At 44.0% G+C, this 21949-nt stretch overlaps 1 protein-coding gene across 2 annotated transcripts; it reads left to right on the forward strand.

Moving 5' to 3' along the window:
* The first annotated feature begins 189 nt into the window (after positions 1-189).
* Positions 190-20203, forward strand: supt16h (SPT16 homolog, facilitates chromatin remodeling subunit). 2 transcript variants are annotated; one of them, XM_083936639.1, is made up of 25 exons: positions 190-307; positions 2299-2391; positions 3704-3874; positions 4020-4172; positions 4276-4422; positions 6449-6600; positions 7108-7280; positions 8956-9046; positions 9145-9218; positions 9724-9836; positions 11162-11227; positions 12016-12114; positions 12557-12672; positions 13355-13508; positions 13598-13725; positions 15164-15426; positions 15532-15650; positions 16320-16558; positions 17331-17406; positions 17668-17837; positions 17974-18103; positions 18309-18435; positions 18834-18908; positions 19262-19411; positions 19450-20203. In XM_083936639.1, the coding sequence occupies exons 1-24, from the start codon at positions 242-244 to the stop codon at positions 19381-19383; spliced, it is 3117 nt and encodes a 1038-aa protein (XP_083792765.1). In that variant the 5' UTR covers positions 190-241; the 3' UTR covers positions 19384-19411; positions 19450-20203. The 2 variants fall into 2 exon arrangements, with proteins under 2 accessions (XP_083792765.1, XP_083792764.1); XM_083936638.1 differs by having other exon boundaries at positions 19262-20203.
* The last annotated feature ends 1746 nt before the right edge of the window (positions 20204-21949 follow it).

Below are 21949 nucleotides of genomic sequence, written 5' to 3' on the forward strand. Positions count from 1 at the left end.
CACATTTTAAATCCGTTTTGGGGGATTTTGCACGACTCCTCGGTGGTGAAATTATAAAGGGAGCAGCAGCAGCGGCAGCATCTCGTGTAGTGGTGCGTGGATCTCAGCGGCAGGCGTGGAAAGAAGAAAGTGCGTTATTGTTAGTTGACACGCATCATCATCATCATCCTCATCCGGCCTGCTGCCGAAGAAGAAGAAGAAGGAGCCGGGAGCTGGAGTTTGCGGCAGAGGAGGACTCACCATGGCGGTAACCCTGGACAAGGACGCGTACTACCGACGAATCAAGAGACTATACGGCAACTGGAAGGTAAAAGCGTGGCGCGGAGGGTTCGAGTGAAGTGTTTTGAAAATGTAAACGTGAAGAAAAGTGATGGAAGAAACACACCAGCCGCGTTTTTTCCTCCTCCCGAGCGTTTGGACTCTGTTGTCGGGGTGATTGGTTCTGTTTCCCTGACAACCGGGCCTTAGTTACCCCGCAACGTTCCACCGCAACGTTCCATTCTTTTGATCTTTTTTTTGTGGAATTCTCTGTTTTGAGACAAAAAAAAAACCCCAACTCATGTACGTTAGCCACGTTAGCTTAGCCGCGTTAGCTTAGCCTGCTAGCCGCTAACAGCTAAAACATGTGTAGTGTGTGTGTGCGTAACCAGCGTGGGGTTTTAATTTAAACTAAATAAACCGTGTTAAAAGTACCCGCGTTAAACACAATTATCCGCCGCAAAGACAGCGCTTTGACGTCCCCGAAGCTGTTTTCACTGTTCAGCTTTGCATTTGTAAGCTACACGCTAGTGCTAGCTACATGCTAGTGTTAGCCACATGCTAGTGTTAGCGTCTGAATAGGCAAGGTAAGAAGAGTTTCACCCTGTGAGACCGAAAAGAAATGGAAAGTCAGTTAGCCTCTCTAAGAACTATGTATCTGGAATTCCCAACACCACCCAAAGCTAAAAAAAAGTGCATTTTAAAACAATTATTTGTGTGTATCCATCTATAAATGTTCTACTCCACAGTTTTAACATTAACTTAGATGTATGTGCGTTTTGTAAAAAGGCACCTGAAACCACAACATCTACTGTATCTTTAGCACCTGTTTAGTGACAGTTTCTCGGTGGTTGGTGACAAACTGGTTGATCATTTCTGGACTTAGCTTTAACAAGTGATGAACTTACTCTTGGCACCACAAGGGACAGTTCAGAAGGAAACTACATGGTGGTTATATTGATTTAAACAGATATTTAAGAACATTCCCTCACTTCCCAGTATTTAAGAAAGGACTATACACATTTATGAAACCCCTTAATGATAAAATGACAAGAAAGCAACAGTTTTAAAGCATCTTATACTCAAATATAGGTTATCTAGCGTGTACTAAGTCCCTCTACTGAAGAATAAACAGTGACACAATCCCTGTTTATACAATAATCTGTGGGATTTTAATGCAATGTTGCAAAGAAACACTTTAAATATAAACTTGTGATTTCCTGTTGTTTTTCGTTTGTTGCTTAACCTTTTATGCACATTTTACGTGTCTTATGTATCCGCATGCAAGCGTGTCATAAGAGTGGATTAACTGTGTTACATGCAATATACTGAATTTTGAATTATTGAATAAAAAAATGGGCAGGTAATTGTGTAGCACCTTTTTTAAACGAGGTACTTCAAAGTGCTTTACATACAACATTAGAAAGAAACTCATTACATGACATTCAGATAAATCTATTACATGAAATTCAAAATAAAAAACAAGCAAATAAGATCATTTAATATGAAATAAAACCCCAGAATATCACAGGCATATAAGTTGCGGCGCAGCATAAGCGGTACATAAATGGTGTTTACTGTCTTCAGACTTGATTTGAAAGAGGTGAGAGTTGCAGCAGACGGGTAACTTGCTGGATGCTCTGCTGCAGCCTCTGGAAATGACTTTCTATATAAAGACGAAACTGTATTTAATTACTTTAGCTAACGTTGTTGCTACTTTTTAAGCTATTAAACTCATTTTTTAGAAGTTGTAACTTGATGTTTCTTCTTTAGCGTCACTTGATATTGCCGCCCAATCACACAGTCTGATAAGCCTCTTATTAGAGCAACTCGTCATATGCATTTTACCTTTCTTTTAAATACTTTGAATCAGCTTTTTTGGGTGTTACAGACCACCCGTGTGCAGCGTTTGGGTGCTGACTGAAACTAGCAGTGTAGCAACTGAAGCTAACACTCCCTCCAGTTATTTGTTTTGTTCATGCGTAACATTAAACGACTAATTTGTGTGTGTTTTGTCGTGTCCGTCTTTTGTTTCCCCAGAAAGGAGAAGATGAGTTCGGCAAAGTCGACGCCATCGTCGTGTCTGTCGGAGTGGACGAGGAAATCGTGTACGCCAAATCCACAGCCATACAGGTGAGCGCAAACCAGACTGACGGTGACTCTCTCAGGTTGCAGATGATGCGTTCAGGTGCTGGATGATGTGATTTGCGCAAAGTAAATTCCCACCGTAGTCACGTCATGTTTTTTAGCTGTGTGGGGACTTTAAGGGCACACTCACACTGTCCTCCTGTACCGGGCCAAAACCGTTTTTTCAGCTAAAGCCTAGTACCTTTAAGCAGTGTGAGTGCACCCGTTCCGCGCATAACTGCGGACAGCGGGCCGTCCACGTTTACTGCAGATTTGGTCGGATGAAAAGATTCAAAAACAGTCGACAAGACGGACAAAAACTCAGAGGTCTGTGGAAAGATTTGTAAACAAAGCCACACACACGCAACCAATGCGTGTGACGTGTTACAGCATGATGACGTATGGACAGCAAGAAGCATTTGCGCGAGACCCAGGCAGTGTGAGTACAAACGGGGCTGGGGCGCGGGGGGAGAGGCAGGGGGGACAAGTACCCCAAAGACGCTGGTCGGAAGGACAGTGTGAGTGCGCCCCAAGACTACATTTTTCAAGGTGTCACATTTGTACTCACCGTGGGCTTATTATTCACTGTAATGTGAAGTCCTGCACCTCTATGGAATCGGCAGAATCATGGCTAGAAGTGAGGATAACTCCTACACGTCTTCTATGCAATATAACACCGTTATAAAGCCATTAATCATAACAAAAAGAAAAAAACACAAGTTGAATTTCTTTGATAATTACATTTACACCAACTGTAAAAAGATGGAATCTATGTACACAACACTTTTCCAGATTCCGCCAAGTGTTACCAATAATGGACTACAAATGGGGCCTCCACATGCTATGCATATTTAACTATTTACATGCTTACAACCTCTCTCGTCCTCTCTGCTCTGTGCAAACACCTGCAGTTCAGTCCAAGTTTCGATACGTTTTTGTTAGGGGAGTGTCGAGCTCAGCCGAGTCGATCGTGGCTTCACAGTCGAGCAGAAGAGCGCGGAGTTTAACGTTTTTAACAGGATCTTATTCGTGCAAATGGTTTATTTGTGTAAAATATTGTAATTTTGGTGAAATATCACTCTTTCAAGCTTTAAGTTTGGTTATGTTTCCTGACAGAAGTGTTCTTCACATGTGATTTCTTGTTTTTATAGTTTCTGGCTATGATAAATATTGTCATTTTGGCTATATTAAAAAAGAAACCATGCCTTTCAAACCCTCACAGCAGGGTTAGAGGTTATACAGATGAACTACTCACTGCACATCTGTCTTCTCAAATCACTTATTGAATTCTTAACTCGTCTCTTTCTTGTGTCCTCAGACGTGGCTCTTTGGCTACGAGTTGACAGACACCATCATGGTGTTTTGTGACTCCAAAATCATCTTCTTAGCCAGCAAGAAGAAGGTGGATTTCCTCAAACAGGTGGCCATAACTAAAGGCAACGAGAACGCCAACGGTGTCCCGCCCATCACCCTGCTCATCAGAGAAAAGGTAAAGACACACAGATGATAGCCTAAAGACTTGAAGACATGAGCGTCTGATCCGTTTATGACTCAGGGGGCAGTTTGCTCTGTTGTCTCTCTTCAGAATAAATCAGATCCTTCATTGCTATTTGGTGTCACGTGTCTCTTTTTAGAATGAAAGCAACAAGGCCAACTTTGACAAGATGATCGAGGCGATCAGAGGCAGCAGAGAGGGGAAGGTGGTGGGGATCTTCAGCAAGGACAAGTTCCCCGGAGAGTACATGAAGAGCTGGAACGACACAATCACCGCCGAGGGGCTCGAGAAGGTAAGACGCAATCCAAAATGTCTCCTGAAGTTGCTTTTATATTGTATCTGTATCTCTATTTTGGTCAACACCTCTCCCCTTTTTTCCTCCCACCTGCCTGCAGGTCGACATCAGCGCCGTGGTCGCGTACACAATGGCGGTGAAGGAAGACGGAGAGCTGGGTCTGATGAAGAAGGCCGCGGCGATCACCAGCGAAGTTTACTCAAAGTTCTTCAAAGAGCGCGTCATGGAGATCGTAGACGCAGACGAGGTGAGGAGACGGAACAGTCGAACAAGGTTAAAGTGATTTTTACTGCACTAACGCTGGTTTACTGACACGCTGCCGCTCCTCTGCTGTGCACGCTCAGTTGCTCAAAAAGCTCTCGTTGCATCGACCTGTGTGTTGAAATCATTGAAGTTTGTATAAGATATGGACGTAGTCACCCATAGGTTTATGAAGCTTAAGTGCGTGGCTCCGTACATCGTCTTCTTGGCAGTGCCCGATGACGCTTAATGCCTGGCTAATCCAAAAATGGGTAAAGAGGTTGAAGCGGCGGAGCTTAGGCCAGCCGAATAATGCCTACAGTCTTTGCTCGCCACCTGTGACTGCACTTAGAGCAGCCAGCCCTTAATTACGCAGAACATAATTATACACTCACCGGCCACTTAATTAGGCAAACCTGGGGCTTAATAAAGTGTCGGTGTGGTCTCTTCTGCTGCTGTTCCCTCTCTGTGAACACACAACACCACCGACTTTCTACAGATGCTCTCCTGTGTTCCTCTGTTGGAACCAGTGGATGTTTGGGTTACTGTTGCCTTTCTATCAGCTCCAACCAGTCTGAAGAGGAGAAGCTCCACCCAGTCTGGCCGTTCTCCTCTGACCTCTGGCATCAACATTTGCGCCCACAGAACTGCCACTCACTGGATCTTTCCTCTTTTTGGGACCATTCTCTGTGAAAACCCTGGAGATGGTTGTGCGTGAAAATCCCCTTAGATCAGCAGTTTGTGAAACACTCGGAGCAGCAACAACCACGCCACGTTCAAAGTCACTCAATCACCTTTCTTCCCTGTTCTGATGCTCTGTTTGAACTGCAGCACATCCTCTTCACCATGTCTAATAATAAGGGATTTTATAAAAACACAGTTGTCATGAACAGGGAAGTTAGATACAGAGACCAAAACAGTTTTTGAACCAGGCTGTAAACCTGGTCCTTCCCGCTGTGAAGTTCAGCACTTACAGGGTTGGTACGGGTGCTAGAAATCCTTGAAAATGCTTGAATTTTATTGTTTTATTTTAATTTTATTGTGCTTGAAAATGGTAAAAATTGTATCTGCAACTCTTCTACACCAAATAGCTATAGAGTAGAAATGCAGAGCCAGTCAGAGCCTGAAATGAAAAACGTAAAATGCTAATTATCAGTATGTTTGCATCCGTAGAAATGTTATTTCACCTCAGCTGTAAGGTGCTTGTAAAGTGCTTGAATTTGACCATGACCCTGATGTTAACATGGAGGTTTATGGGGATTTGACTCACTTTTGGAGCGAGTTGCTGGTCAAGAAACTGCAGTTTTTTTTGTTACATCCGTGGTTCCTTGGTAGAAATTGCACTTCTACACAGCTCAGTGTTTGTTGTGCGGGGAGACGAAGTGAATCTTTGTCAGATGGTTTGGATGATGACGTCTGACCACTCGGATCCACGGGATACGCAAACGCCTTTTGACGGATTCTGAAAAGAACAGAAAATCAAACCGGTTCCGGTAACTTTAATGACGGCCGAATGTGTCAAAGTCGGTGTGTAAATGTAAGCGACCCAACCTGATGTCTTATTTATGTTTTTTAATGTGCGATAATTGGGAAGAACCGTGAACAGTTTTCCTGTTCTTCCCTTCCTGCTGACATTGTGTGAATGCAGCATTAAAGCTGTCATGAGTCAGATCGAATAACTGGCTTTTTAAGTCGCACTCACACTGTCCATCCGTACCGTCCCCAAGCACGTTTCACGACTAAAGTCAGTGTAAGTGCAAGCGTACCGTGCCACCTCTCCCAACTGCCCGTTTGTAAAGCACGTTTGTACGAGCACGAGGCCTTACCCTAAAGCACAGGGCACGGTACGGACGCACAGTGGGAGTGCGCCCTTAGAAACAACGTGACGCAATTCACGTCCATGGAGCATACAAACTGGGATCTTCTCCAGGAGAGCAGTTTACACCACTGTTTATGTTTTATTGGCCAAAATGTCAGCATACGGTAAATACCCAGAAGCTTTATTCCCGTCTTGTCCCTTCCCCCCTCCACAGAAAGTGCGTCACAGTAAACTGGCGGAGTCGGTGGAGAAGGCCATCGAGGAGAAGAAGTACCTGGGCGGAGCAGACCCTTCCACGGTGGAGATGTGTTATCCCCCCATCATCCAGAGCGGCGGCAACTACAGCCTCAAGTTCAGCGTCGTCAGGTAGCGCGTCTCACCTCGGCACAAAGACGTGGTTTTGGTTAATGTCGAAGTAATTTATTAAAAACAGATATTTTTGGGGGATTAAGCACCTGTGGGGAGAAATCACCTCTAACAAATCTAAATTTTACTACTAATATTCTTTTCATTATTGATTTATTTTCTCTCAATTTATTGTTTGGTTGATTAAATGTCAGGAAATGGAGAATAACGCCCATCACAACCTCCTACAACGGCTTGTTTTGCTCGACCAAATGTCCCTGAAACCCCAAAATATTCAGTTAATCTTCATGTTAAAAAGGGAAAATTATGAAAAACTCACTGGTTGATAAAATAACTGTTTCAGCTTTAACAGTTATTAAAATTTGTTGCAAGATTGTCTGCACAGATAAATCTTCTTAAATCTGAAGCTGCAGCCACGAGACTTTTACGTCAGCGGAGCGTAAAGACGGGATTGGAGATAGAGTCTCAGAATCGTTTTAACGCACACTGCTCCCTTTTCTGTTCCAGCGATAAGAACCACATGCACTTCGGCGCCATCACGTGTGCGATGGGGATCCGCTACAAGTCGTACTGCTCCAACCTGGTGCGCACGCTCATGGTGGACCCGTCTCAGGAGATGCAGGACAACTACAACTTCCTGCTGCTGGTGGAGGAGGAGCTGCTGAAACAGCTCAAGCACGGTGAGTTCAGGAGCACGCTGCGAGCGTGGGAAATTAGAGTCATTTGTTGCATGTGTAAATTCTGCTGCAGTAAGTAAGTTATCCACTTGTATGTGTAAAAAGAAGCAAGAAATGGGTGTTATTAATAAAAAGAATTAAAAATATGTGCAATTCTTCTATTACTGCAGCAAAAGGAAACATTTATACTACCATACCATAAATACAACAGTTTAAATAAAAGTGCTGAAACGAAAATGAACTATTTGTGCAGTATAATGTAAATGTAGTATGAATGAGTATAATGTAGGTGCCGTATTTTCCGCCCTATAAGTTGCACCTAAAAACCTTCAAATTTCTCAAAAGCCGACAGTGCGCCTTATAATCCGGTGTGCCTTTTATATATGGACCAATATTGAGCCACAACAGGTCTCGCAACTACGGTGGGCAGCCGCCGACTCTATTTTCCCCCGTAGAAGAAGTAACGCGCGGTGCATGTTGAGATATACGACTGCGTGAAGCGTGCCGTTTCATTTCCATGTGTGTGTTTGTGTAAAGAGCCCAAAATGGCTCCTGTTAAGAGACACGCTTACGACGCAGAGTTTACACTCAAGGCCATTAGTCACGCAGTAGAACACGGGAATAGAGCAGCAGCCAGAGAGTTGAACATGAACCAATCAATGGTGCCAAAGTGGAGGAAGCAACAAGACGACCTGCGCCAAGTAAAAAAGACTGAACAGAGTTTAGAGGGAACAGAGCGAGACGGCTGCAGCTGGAGGACAAACTCCAACAGTGGGTTGTTGAACAGAGAGCAGCAAGTAGAAGTGTCCGTACAATCACTATTGGACTGAAGGCAACAGCGCTAGCACACCAACTTAACATCAATGAAGTTAGAGGCGGTCCTTAACGTAACCCCAGCCTCGACTGTAGCGTCTGTTCTATGCGCCTTATAATCTGGTGCGCCTTATAGTGCGGAAAATACGGTAGTTGTCTGTTAATCCACATAATATTCTGATAATTCTTTGGTTAATCGTAGTGAAAAAGCCCAAGAACATGTGTTAAATATGCTCGTTGGATTATTTAAGTATTACAGACAGTATTTGAGGCTTGTGCCGTTGTTTAAATAGAACAACAAATCCAAACATTTTAGAAGCTTAAAATGGCAAATGTTTTGCTTTTTTGCCTTTTTTTTTATATAAATGATGAATTATCAGAAACGGTGCTGATTTATTGTTCAGTCGCTCAGCAAAACATATATCCCAGTTATCATAATCACACCTTTTATATCTTTTATATATTATATTTGGGGGGATTTCTGAATTCAATTATAGTTTTGATAATCTGATATATCAAAATATATATTCACGGATGCTTAAAACATTTTTTTTTCTGGGAAAAGAGCAAGAAGTTATAATATTTGATATATATTTTGATATAAGTGATACATTTTATTTGTAGAAATCACATATTTGGATACCTTTTTAAAATATATAATAATAAATGTTGATTATTAAAATGAGTTCTGGAGAAGGCGATTAGATAAATGTAAACTTCCTTTCACTCCTTTTCATGTTATCTAATTACTCTTTCTATTTTGTGTAACATCATTATTTTCTGTTTTTTCTTTTACACGTTCAAAGTAAAAATTTCACTCAGACGTATTTGTTTGCTGAATGCGCGGCTCGTTTTCTCTCCGCAGGCGTAAAAATCAGCGACGCCTACACCGCTGTTCTGGAGTACGTGAAGAAGGAGAAGTCGGACCTCGTAGCGAAGCTGACCAAGAACCTCGGGTAGGTGAACGCGTTGTTTGTTCTCTCTGTGTGCGCTCGCTTGCATTCACGCGCTCCTCTCACGTGTTCACGTCTTAATTTGTCGCTGTTCGTTGTAGATTTGCGATGGGGATCGAGTTCAGAGAAGGCTCCTTGGTTCTGAACGCTAAAAACCAGTACAAACTGAAAAAAGGTGAGAACTCAGCACTTTCACACGCAAATGTTTATTTTTCTCAGCCTTTTTTTTAGAATAGTCAATGTTTTCTCCTTTGTGTGTGTGTGTGTGTGTGTGTGTGTGTGTGTGTGTGTGTGTGTGTGTGTGTGTGTGTGTGTGTGTGTGTGTGTGTGTGTGTGTGTGTGTGTGTGTGTGTGTGTGTGTGTGTGTGTGTGTGTGTGTGTGTGTGTGTGTGTGTGTGTGTGTGTGTGTGTGTGTGTGTGTGTGTGTGTGTGTGTGTGTGTGTGTGTGTGTGTGTGTGTGTGTGTGTGTGTGTGTGTGTGTGTGTGTGTGTGTGTGTGTGTGTGTGTGTGTGTGTGTGAAAATGATTAGAAATAAATGCATTAACTCATAACGTAAACAGTAATGATTCTAAAAATGAGGAGGTTCATTACATGAGAAAATGCTTTTTTTTAATGTATCGCAGCTCATAAATATAATCATGTATTAAAGGAATTCATCTAAATGTGAACGTCTCCCCCAGGCATGGTGCTGAGTATCAGTTTGGGTTTCGCTGACCTTGTGAATAAAGACGGCAAGAAGGACGAGCAGAAGAAGTACGCCTTGTTTATCGGAGACACAATACAGATCAATGAGGTAAGATGCTCTTTCTCTGCTGAGAGGCAACAAAGGCTGTGCTCGCAATCGTTCCCTTTCACAGAAGCAGCAGATCTCATTCACTTCATAGTCCACTTTGAAATACCCACAATGCACAGCTAACTTGTATACAGACAGTTCAGACCAAAAGTTTGGACACACCTTCTCATTCAATGAGTTTCCTTTCTTTTCATGACTATTGACGTTGTAGATTGACACTGAAGGCATCAAAACTATGAATGAACACATGTGGAACTATGTACTTAAAAAAAAAAGTGTGAAACAATTGAAACACACCTGATATTCTAGTTTCTTCACCTTTTGCTCTGATCACTGCTTCACACACACTCTGCATTCTCTTGATGAGCTTCAAGAGGTCGTCACCTGGAATGGTGTTCAATAAGTGGGATTTCTTGCCGTTATCAGAGCAAAGGGTGGCTACTTTGAAGAACCTAGAATATAAGACATATAGTTAAACAAGTGTGAAACAGCTGAAAATATATTTCCACATGTGTTAATTCCTAGTTTTGATGCCTTCTGTGTGAATCTACAATTTCCATAGTCATGAAAATAAAGAAAACTCTTTGAATGAGAAGGCGTGTCCAAACTTTTGGTCTGTACTGTACATTGAACACTACATTGTACTCCCGTATACCACAATGCAATGCATCCGTGTTTTAAAGGAGAAGAAGAAGAAGCAGAAGGGGGGCTAACGGTATTAGAGAGCAGAGTGCAGTTAACAACAACCGTTCCTCCCGAGCTGACTGCTGTTACTCGTGAATTAAATGAACTGTGGGCTTTTACAGCTCACAATCAGGACACACAACCATTGTGAACAAAACCACACTTTAACACCAATGAAATTTCCACAATTTATTTGGGATTTAACATGGAAATGAACATAAATGCAACCTTTTACCGGCCTCTTGAGTGCAGGTTTGTATCATAAACAGACCGTGAAATTAGTTTGCAGCTCCGTTTGTTTACACGATGCTGGACGCACCCGCTTCCGTCACACACACATATCCGGCGCATCTATAGATGCAACGATTTGTTGGAAAATCACAGTGTAGTGTGCGAATTCTTGGTAATACCCTATATATTACACTATTTAATAAACACCATATAAGGGTGAGTGAGTGAGTGGGTGGGTTTCGAACACAGCTCTTGGCGCTTAAATGAGGCGTTCAGGGGTCTTAATCTGTGTTCGTAAATAACCTAATGAGCATTTTGATATGAACGACACTGTAGAAACATTATTATACGTGCAGCAGTGAAGTTGTATAAGTTATCCAATTGATCACCATCTTGAATGTTTGTAACAGGAAGAGGCCGCCACGATACTCACACCAGTCAAGAAAAAGATCAAAAATGTGGGAATCTTCTTGAAGGTATGTGTTTTTGTTTATTTTTTATTTCAACTATTCTGTAGGGAACTGCATTAGGAAACAAAGGAACAGAACAGACTTTTGACTGATGTATTTTATAGATGGATAGATAAACAGGTTATTGATCCCCTGGGGGAAATTCAGGGCCCAAGTAGCTTAAGAGACCTCACACATAGCGTACGCATACAACATGAGCAGGACTGTAAAAGGGTTCAGGTGAGTTTGGTCAGGCAAGCATGAGTCAAGAGACCGGTATTACACACTAAATATTTTCATTCATTCATCTTCAACCGCTTATCCCGGGGTTGCGGGGGGGGGGGGGGGGGGGGGGGGGCTGGAGCCGATCCCAGCTGACATCGGGCGTGAGGCGGGGTCCACCCTGGACAGGACGCCAGTCTATCACAGGGCACATAGAGACGAACAGAGACAGACAACCATTCACACCTACAGGCAATTCTTAAAGTAATCAATTAACCTAACACGTGCATGTCTTTGGACTGTGGGAGGAAACCATATATGTAAATAAATCAATGAGGTAAACATGTAGGCCTGTTAGAGGTGTCCTGTAGCAACGCAGGGATGGATATGAAAATGCAACAGTAGATAAATACGTGCATTATGGTGAATAATGTAAACATTGGAAGAAAGATACAACTGTCAATATTGGAGTTTAAAGTGGAACAGTGAGGTACAGGGCAGTGATGCAGAGGGTGGAGACACTTAACAGAACGATCGACTTCTTTCCCAGTTTCTCTTTTTTTACCGTCTCGCTTTGTTCTCCTGCTTCCCAGAACGACGACGAGGAAGACGAGGAGGAAGACGGAGACGACGCGGAGGAGCTGCTGGGGAAGGGGGCTCGCAGCGCTGCCCTGCTCGCGGACAGAACCAGAGTAAGTGTGCGGCCGTACGCGCGGTTTAAACAGTGACTGGTGATCAGTGTTTATTTGACACCTTGACGGAGTGTTTATAACTAAGAGTGTGAATGTTTTTGTACTCTACCAGCTACTCGGGAAGGTAAGTATTCAATGCTATTGTTTTTTCTACAATCTCATCGGCTGAACTGGTTTAGTTGCAAGAATCCACGTACTGATGAGGAAAACGTTTTTTTTTTTGTTTTGGTTATTTTTTTTTAAGTTGAGTGAGTTGTTTTTTTTTTGTGTGTTTTTTCTATTTATTTTCCTGACCATCCAAAGCCGTGTGACACATGTCCGTATTCTGCATGTGTTTTTATTTTTCTCTCCATCCTTTTTTCGTGAGACATAAAGCAAAAAGACAGACTCCGGTGTTTTCCGTGTGTGTGATCACTCAGTTGTGTCTGTTGTCCAAACGCAGAACGAGATGACGGCGGAGGAGAAGAGGCGCGCTCACCAGAAGGAGTTGGCCGATCACTTGAACGAGGAGGCCAAGCGGCGTCTGACGGAGCAGAAAGGAGAGCAGCAGATTCAGAAGTGAGTGGGAATACTTTACAGGGCAGACACCTTTTTATGGGTCCGTGCTCAAGATTAGGAATGTAATGATCCAATAGGATTTTTTTTATTTTTTAACAAAATGAGATTGAAGACAAGTTATACGTGAAAAACGTCCCTTTATTCACCCTTTAACAACGGAGCGAGCGGTTGTTTACACGATCATGTATCAAATGATCTGAAGTAAAAACCATAATAGCTAGAGCATTCGTTCTTTTTGCAGCAGAAAGCTATGGATTCAATTTTTCAGCTCCTAGGGAGGTGTTCCAGGCACGTCCAGCTGGGAGGAGGCCTCGGGGAAGACCCAGGACCAGGTGAAGAGATTATATCTCCACACTGGCCTGGGAACGCCTCAGGATCCCCCAGTTACAGCTGGTTAATGTGGCCCAGGAAAGGGAAGTTTGGGGTCCCCTGCTAAAGCTGCTGCCCCCGCGACCCGACCCCGGATAAGAGGCTGAAGATGAGATGTTTTGTGTTTATTTTATTTTTTTTGACACAATTTAAATACTTTGTGTTTAAAATCCACTGTTTTATTGGACGATCTATGTTTCAGTTACTCACTGTTGTTTAATAAGTGCCCAGATGTTTTGTAAACGACGCTCAGAGAGAGCAGTAAGACGTTAAGTTTCTGTTCAGTAATTGACTTCTTTTCTTCCTCTCCCAGGGCCAGAAAATCCAACGTGTCCTATAAGAACGTCTCTCAGATGCCTCGAGAAAAAGACATCCGAGAAATGAAGATCTTCATCGACAAGAAGTACGAGACCGTCGTCATGCCCGTTTTTGGTATCGCCACACCGTTCCACATCGCCACCATCAAGGTACAGTAAGGTCCTCTTTCACCTGCTTCGTTTGTTCCCTGGTAATCTATCATACTGACTCGTGTTTGTCACTCCTCTTGCCTGCGTAGAACATCAGTATGTCCGTAGAAGGGGACTACACCTACTTGAGGATCAACTTCTTCGTCCCCGGCAGCTCTCTGGGACGACAGGAGGGAAATATCTTCCCAAACCCCGACGCCACCTTTGTTAAAGAAATGTGAGTCTAAACTATTTTATAGAATATTGTCTGAATTTCTGATCCAGGATGAAAAAATGTGTCAGGTGAGATTTGATGTATTGGCAGGGTGGATGTAGAGTTGCAGTTTGATTAAGGGCGCACTCACACTGTCCATCCGTACCGTGACCCAACAGGTTTTACGGGTAAAGTCTAGTTTCGTTTGACCAGTGTGAGTGCAACCGGGCCTGGCCCGCGGGGGGAGGGGGAGAGGGGGACAAGTACCCTAAAGCACCGGGCACGGTACGGGGGGACAGTGTGAGTGCGCCCTAAATTGCCATAGTAAATCCATAGTTCTAAATGATTAACATATGTCAAATGATTTAATTTTTTTCCCTCACCTCTCTGGAAACGGCACAATCATGCCTGGATGTCAGGAGAACAAATGGTTACCAATAACGGAGAGGAAACTGGGGTTTCCACACGCTGTACATACTTCTCTCTGCGCCGTGTAAACAGTCCCAAGATTCTCTGAATTTTGTCATGAGACTGTCCGTCTCAGCCAAATCATTCATGGCTTCTCAGTTGCGCCGAGGAGTGCAGGATTTAATGTATTTTACAGGATGTGGTTCGGTCAAACCAGTCATTTTGGGCAGAATTTTAATTGAGGTGTGGTTACGTTTTCGCCTCAGTGACAGACGACGCATTCAAGGACAGTTTTAGGAACCATTTGTAGCAAAACTAGCCACAGCTTCAGCCGCCTGACCAATCCGCAGGTCTATGAAAGCTGCGCAAAGTGTAGCTTGACATTTTATTATTATTTATCATTTAACTTTAAAGTCTTTTCGATGACACAAAACCACTCGTCACAACAAACTCTCCCTCAGTTCCACGCAAATCCACACCCCTGTCTTCTGGCAACTTCCTCAGCGATTTCAGAACCAAGACTTCACCATCTTTTCAGAATACAGTCAGACTTATAAAAACAATCTGATACAATGAGTACTGCCACGCTCTTGCGTTCACACTCGATACTCGATCAGTTTTTTACGCTTTCTTCCGAGATCGTGAGAAGACTTTAATGTCACGTTAAATAGTTCAGGAAACTCATATACACAAAGTTTGTCCATCTTTCTAGCCGGCTTGATGTCGCTCTCTAGTTGCCTAGAAAACATAAATGTCACACTCTATCTCTATCTCATTTTTCGCACTTTTTAAAGGTCAGCGGCAACAAGGTTAAAGTTCAACTGATTTGAACTTTGAGCGCAGCAACACAGAGGCAAATCTGAGCGGGTGTTGCCGCCCCCTCCATAGGAAATAAAAGGATCGGCCAGGCGAAAGCATTTTTACAGCGTCATGTGTAGGGGCCTTCAGTCGCTTACTGGGTTCATACATACAGAGTTTCCCCTTTCTCTAAAGCATGTTTTTGTCCTCTCTTTGTACCTTCGCTCCTCCTTGAACTCGTCCCTTTTCCCCTCAGCACGTACCGAGCGTCCAACCTCAAAGCCCCCGGCGACACCTCGGTCCCCTCCACAAACCTGCAGAACGCCTTCCGCATCATCAAGGAGGTGCAGAAGCGCTACAAGACGCGAGAGGCCGAGGAGAAGGAGAAGGAGGGCATCGTCAAGCAGGACTCGCTGGTCATCAACCTCAACCGCAGCAACCCCAAGCTCAAAGACCTCTACATCAGACCCAACATCGCGCAGAAGAGGATGCAGGGCTCGCTGGAGGCACATACGAACGGTGAGGCACTTTATCCAGATCAACACGAGTCCAGTAAGAACTTTATAATGATGTGATGCGCAAACCTGTTTTGTATTGACACAGCCGTCTCCTCTTCCCACACAGGTTTCCGTTTCACGTCGGTCCGCGGCGATAAAGTGGACATCCTTTACAACAACATCAAACATGCCATCTTCCAACCGTGTGACGGGGAGATGATCATTGTACTGCACTTCCACCTCAAGGTAGCTTTATTGTTCAACACCGTATGAATCTATATAAACTGTATTCAGAGTTAGAAGAAGATCTTTTATGTCCAGCTTTTTTAGATGGTCAATGTTTTCATTTCTACCGCACCATTGTGACAAAAAGAGAGCTGAGGAAGGCAAAGCTCTCGATCTACCGGTCAATCTTGGTTCCTACCCTCACCTGTGGTCATGAAAGCTGGGTCAGGACCGAAAGAACGAGGTCTTGGGTACAAGTGGACATAATGGGTTTTCTCAGGAGGGGGTCTGGAGTCTCCCTTAGAGAGAGGTGGAGAAGTTCAGCCATCCGTGAGGAACTCGGAGTAGAGCCGCTGCTCCTTTGCGTTAAAAGGAGCCAGTTGAGGTGGTTCAGGATCATCTAGTAAGGATGAACCCTGGGCGCCTCCCTAGGGAGGTGTTCCAGGCACGACCGGCTGGGAGGAGGCCTCGGGGAAGACCCAGGACCAGGTGGAGAGATTAGATCTCCACACTGGCCTGGGAACGCCTCAGGATCCCCCAGTTAGAGCTGGTTAATGTGGCCCGGGAAAGGGAAGTTTGGGGTCCCCTGCTAAAGCTTTTTCCCCGGCGACCCGACCCCGGATAAGAGGTTGAAGATAAAATGGATGTTTTCATTTCGTCCTTTACACTTTTTTTTTTCTCCCCCTCCAGAACGCCATCATGTTCGGTAAGAGGCGCCACACGGACGTCCAGTTCTACACAGAGGTGGGCGAGATCACCACAGACTTGGGCAAACACCAACACATGCACGACCGGGACGACCTGTACGCCGAGCAGATGGAGCGGGAGATGAGGCACAAGCTCAAGTCGGCCTTCAAGAACTTCATCGAGAAGGTGGAGACGCTGACGAAAGAGGAGCTGGAGTTCGAGGTGCCCTTCAGAGACCTCGGGTGAGCACACGACGACGATAAGAAAATACATAAATTTAATAAATAAACATGGATTTTTAAAATAAAAATAATTACAAAAAATATGAACTAATAAAAATAACTTAATTAAATTGAAATAAATAGCCTCATATTCTTTGAGCGACATGAATGTAAAATAACACGAGTGCGATGGTGAATGTGTTTGAAGCCAGTGTGCGCACAAGATTGCTGGATTAATGCTGTATATTATAACTAATAATAGTGGTGTGACGGTAAGCACTGTCGCCTCACAAGAGGGTTCCTGGTTCAAATCCCGGCTGGGGCCCTTCTGTGTGGAGTTTGCATGTACTCCCAGTGTCTGCGTGGGTTTTCTCCGGGTTCTCCGGTTTCCTCCCACAGTCCAAAGTGTGTTCGGTTCATTGATGACTCTAAATCGCCCGTAGGTGTGAATGTTTGTCTGTCTCTGTTCGTCTCTATGTGTCCTGTGATAGACTGGCGTCCTGTCCAGGGTGTACCCCGCCTCACGCCTGATGCCATGACCCCGACAGGGACAAGCGGTTGAAGATGAATGAATGAATAATAATAATTATTATTATTATTATTAAAGAAAGTGCGACTTGTTGCTGCTCATGGGGGAATTGTTGGGTCTCTGTAAATCATGAATAAGTCCGATCGTGGTCTTTACCGGCTCTTAATGTGAAGTGTCTTGTGAGAACTCTTGGTTCGGTAAATTAAATTGAACTGAACGGCTCCATCAGCGTGTGGACTGACTGTTCTGGTTCTTTCTTTTAAGGTTCCAGGGCGCCCCCTACAGGAGCACCTGCCTGCTACAACCAACGTCCGGCTCCCTCGTCAACACGACCGAATGGGTGAGCGAGCAGACGTTTCACTACACGACCCCACACGCTGATTCAGCAACTTTCAAAACTTTATGGAAATTGTTCAGATGCAGCAGGGAAAGTCAAAAGTTAGAACTTTGGTTTTTAGATTAAGTGAGTATTGTGTGCGTGTGTGTGTGTGTGTGTGTGTGTGTGTGTGAGAGAGAGATCTGGCACTGTAAATAAATCTGATTTGAATATATAAATAAATTGAGTTAACTAAAGGCGTTTCTCCTTTCTGTTCGTGTGCAGCCGCCGTTTGTCGTGACCCTGGACGAGGTGGAGCTGGTCCACTTTGAGCGCGTGCAGTTCCACCTCAAGAACTTTGACGTGGTCATCGTCTACAAAGACTACAACAAGAAGGTCACCATGATCAACGCCGTGCCCGTGAACTCTCTCGACCCCATCAAGGAGTGGCTCAAGTAGGTTTTTATGTAATGGACAAGGACAATAAACGCGGCGTTTGGATTAAAAGTGCATATTTTTTAAATTCTGGCAGCTCCAGTCCTCCGTACCGCTCAGGTTTTTGTGAACTAAAAAGTTCTCTGTGTTTCTCAGCTCGTGTGACATCAAGTACACGGAGGGAGTCCAGTCGCTGAACTGGACCAAGATCATGAAGACCATTGTGGACGATCCCGAGGGCTTCTTCGAGCAGGGAGGCTGGTCTTTCTTGGACCCGGAGAGCGAGGTACGTCCAGCACGGGGGCCCAAAAAAAAACCTAATTTGGGGGTGATTGAGTCCTTACGCTGAGAGTAATGGTGCGTAAAAAAGTTTTTCCTCTTGACGTTCGTTCTCTAAATCATCTTCAGTCAAAACTTTAAAAAAAAAAAACATCAGGTTTGTGTTTGTTGTGCGCGTATCCCTCCTTTACTGTGTCTCCTTCTGGTCTCAGGGAAGTGGTGCGGAGGAAGATTCGGAGTCCGAAATGGAGGACGAAACGTTCAACCCGTCTGCAGATGAAGAGGAGGAAGAAGAGGAAGACAGCGACGAGGACTACGACTCGGAGACGGAGGACTCCAGTAGGTTTTCAGCATTACATCGACAAAATCCTCTTCCATGTGCACTTTTTGCACATGCTGGGACGTACTGTTGCACTTAAACTACCGTCTATTCCACTGTAGGACATTATTTGACTATAACATACATATTTATATCCTGTACATCTACTTACACTTGAACTATCGTACTGTATTATATGTATTTTTCGCTGTATATGTCATGTATGTACAGTATACGTAACTCTTTGCACTTTTGGTTAGACCCTACTTAAGTGTTGCACTTGTAATGACAATGAAGTGATCTAATCTTAACTAAATGAATCTTAGCTGAGGTAACGGTTGTACTACAGGACCGTAGGAAAACCTCCGACGTGATGAACGGAAGAGGATCTCTCGTTAATCTTGATTTGTTTTTGTAGATTACAGCGAGTCAGTCGGCAGCGAGGAGGAGAGCGGTAAAGACTGGGACGAGCTGGAGGAAGAAGCCAGGAAAGGTGTGTATTTGGAAGGCATTTTATTGTGAAAGTCAACTTGAGATGCGAGGTAAACGTCAGCCAGATGGACGTATCTCCCTCCCCCCCCCCCCCCCCCCCCCCCCCCCAACGTCACATACATGCCCTTTTTTGGTCAGAGGAAATGAGGGCGAACGAGTTGAGAGAACGGACCTCGGCGGAGCGATACGTCCTTTTTTTTTAATACAGTTTTTGTTTCAGACACATTTTTTACAGAAATTTGCAGCTTTAATCCACACGCTGGCGTTCCTCTCACGATTCGACGTCCTGTTACAACCCGTGAATTTAATTTCGTGTTAAAAATGCTAATTCTGTTTTATTTGTATTCTTTTTAGCTGACAGGGAGAGCCAGTACGAGGACGTGGACACCACCACCGCCGTCAACAAGAAGAGAAAGGTGCGGCCGTCAGCTCCCAGCCGCCCCAGCCACCCCAGCAAGAAGAAGAGACGGTCCTAAATGTCTCTTACACACACACACACACACACACACACACACACACACACACACACACACACACACGCGCGCAGCCAAACCTAGTTGACCCTTGACCCCTGAACGTCCCCAATTGGCTCTTTTGACTCGTACACTGAACACACACACACGCTCAGACACACGATGTGTATATAGACGTAGACGCCCCTTATCTTCATGTTGGTCAGTGAAGTGTCATGTTGAAATGGTAAGAAAGAACCAGCAGGGGACACACACACACACACACACACACACACACACACACACTTCATTCATTAGTTTTTTCCTCTTCATTCCTTCCTCGTTCTCTCTTTTGTTTCCACCTCTCATTTCCATCCATCCATCACAGTTTCATGTCTCTGTGTGTGTGTGTGTGTGTGTGTGTACGTGTGTTTAAATGGTTTTTATTGCGAGCATTGTTTATTTTTTTCAGTTTCAAAAAAAGATGAGTTTCTTAACTAATGGGTAATAAAAGAGAAGACTTGACATATCCTCTGCCAAGTGTTTTTATATAAAAGCTGGGGAACTCTCCACCTCCTCGTCTACCTTCACGTCCTCCTCGTGTTTTCTTCAGTGTTTGTTTAATTGTAGTAAAAATAAGATCGAACATTTCTTTTTTTTCTGAGGGAGGGGCGGATACATTTTCTGATTTCTTTCTCCCTTTTTTTTTAACCAAGGTTTGTAAACTTACGCACACATACACACGGTCTCCTCCGCACTTGTTCTCCTCTCTTCCCCCTTCTTCTGTTCATTCTCAGTAGATTTGTTGTTGTACTGTTAATTCTAAAAAAAAAAAAATCCTGTTTTTTTAATAAAATAAAAAGGAACTTTAAGTTTGTTTTGAATGTTTTCTTTCTAAAGCTGGAGCGTGCTTCTCTCGGCACGCCCGGGAACCGAAACCGACTTCTACAGGAGAAAAATTCACTGATTTTTATTATGATGAATTTTTGAGCAAGAACGAAAATAGATTTATCTTTTTTGTGGATTTTGCACCGATATGACTCTGCAAATCTCTCAGCAGGAAACCGGTGGATTGCTTACTCCAGGTAGGGAATGAGTCCTTACCCCAAGTGAAGGAGTTAAAGTACCTTGGGATCATGTTCAGGAGTGAGGGGACGATGGAGCGTGAGTTTGGCCGGAGAATCGGAGCAGCGGGGGCTGTGTTGCAGTCGCTCTACCGCACCGTTGTGATGAAAAGAGAGCTGAGGAAGGCAAAGCTCTGGATCTACTGGTCAATCTTCGTTCCTACCCTCACCTGTGGTCATGAAAGCTGGGTCATGAACGAAAGAACGAGGTCGCAGGTACAAGCGGTCGAAATGTGTTTCCTCAGGAGGGGGGCTGGAGTCTCCCTTAGAGAGAGGGGGAGAAGTTCAGCATCCGTGAGGAACTCGGAGTAGAGCCGCTGCTCCTTTGCGTTGAAAGGAACCAGTTGAGGTGGTTCAGGATCATCTAGTAAGGATGAACCCTGGGCGCCTCCCTAGGGAGGTGTTCCAGGCATGTCCAGCTGGGAGGAGGCCTCGGGGAAGACCCAGGACCAGGTGGAGAGATTAGATCTCCACACTGGCCTGGGAACGCCTCAGGATCCCCCAGTTAGAGCTGGTTAATGTGGCCCGGGAAAGGGAAGTTTGGGGTCCCCTGCTAAAGCTGCTGCCCCCGCGACCTGACCCCGGATAAGCGGTTGAAGATGAGGCCTCATCTCAACCAATGAACTGCTGAGTGTTGAAAGTGATTTGAGACTTAAAGAACACCCCTGAGGCTGCCTGCACCTTGAAACCAAAACCTGTTGGGCTTCAGAAAATCATCTCGCTCGACACGTTAAAGGACCAGAAACTCGTCTGGTGAGAATGTTCCCCCTCACTTTTAGCTAAAAATACCTTTTCTTAAATTGTATCCTGCTTGTGCACAACTCGTTTTGGAGCGCGTGAGTGTGACCTGAGACAGAACTCAAGGCGACAGGTAGGTGAGCGCCATTATGTTTTATCAAGGTTTAAATGTAATGAAATTACCTTTTTGCTTGAATTTTTATCATGTAAAGTGTTTGTAGCTTCAAAATGAAATGACTGAATGTGCAGAGTTTAAGATGCTCCATTGCAGCAGCAGATTAGGACTCATCTGTTAATGTCTAAGTTCTTCTGTGTCTAAACGGACACAACTAAACAAATAAATAAAATGAATTATGTCCAAGACCTGTCGGGAATTTGGATTTGACATTTTAAGGGCCTTTCATTTAGGTAAAAATAGCAATGCATATTGTAAAAGAAATAGTCAATTACAAGTACAAGTCTTGCTTTCAACAGGTGTGTTATCACATCCTATCAAAATGAATCTTTAAAGGGGTACATACAGACTGGGACACGCTTTATCCACCACTGTGCAATAATTTAATCTTGCTGCTCATTTCTGTCACATGCAGTCGAACATATTTTACCTTAAACATTTTCTCTACATTTAACTTATCTCATTTAATTTTCCGTTTATTTTTCCTGTATTCTTAAATCTACTTAACTAAGAGTTTACTGATCACTGTTTTTTTTTTCTTCTGTGTTCATTT

This window comes from Echiichthys vipera (genome assembly GCF_963691815.1).
Source record: "Echiichthys vipera genome assembly, chromosome: 22".
Lineage (NCBI taxonomy): Eukaryota > Metazoa > Chordata > Actinopteri > Perciformes > Trachinidae > Echiichthys > Echiichthys vipera.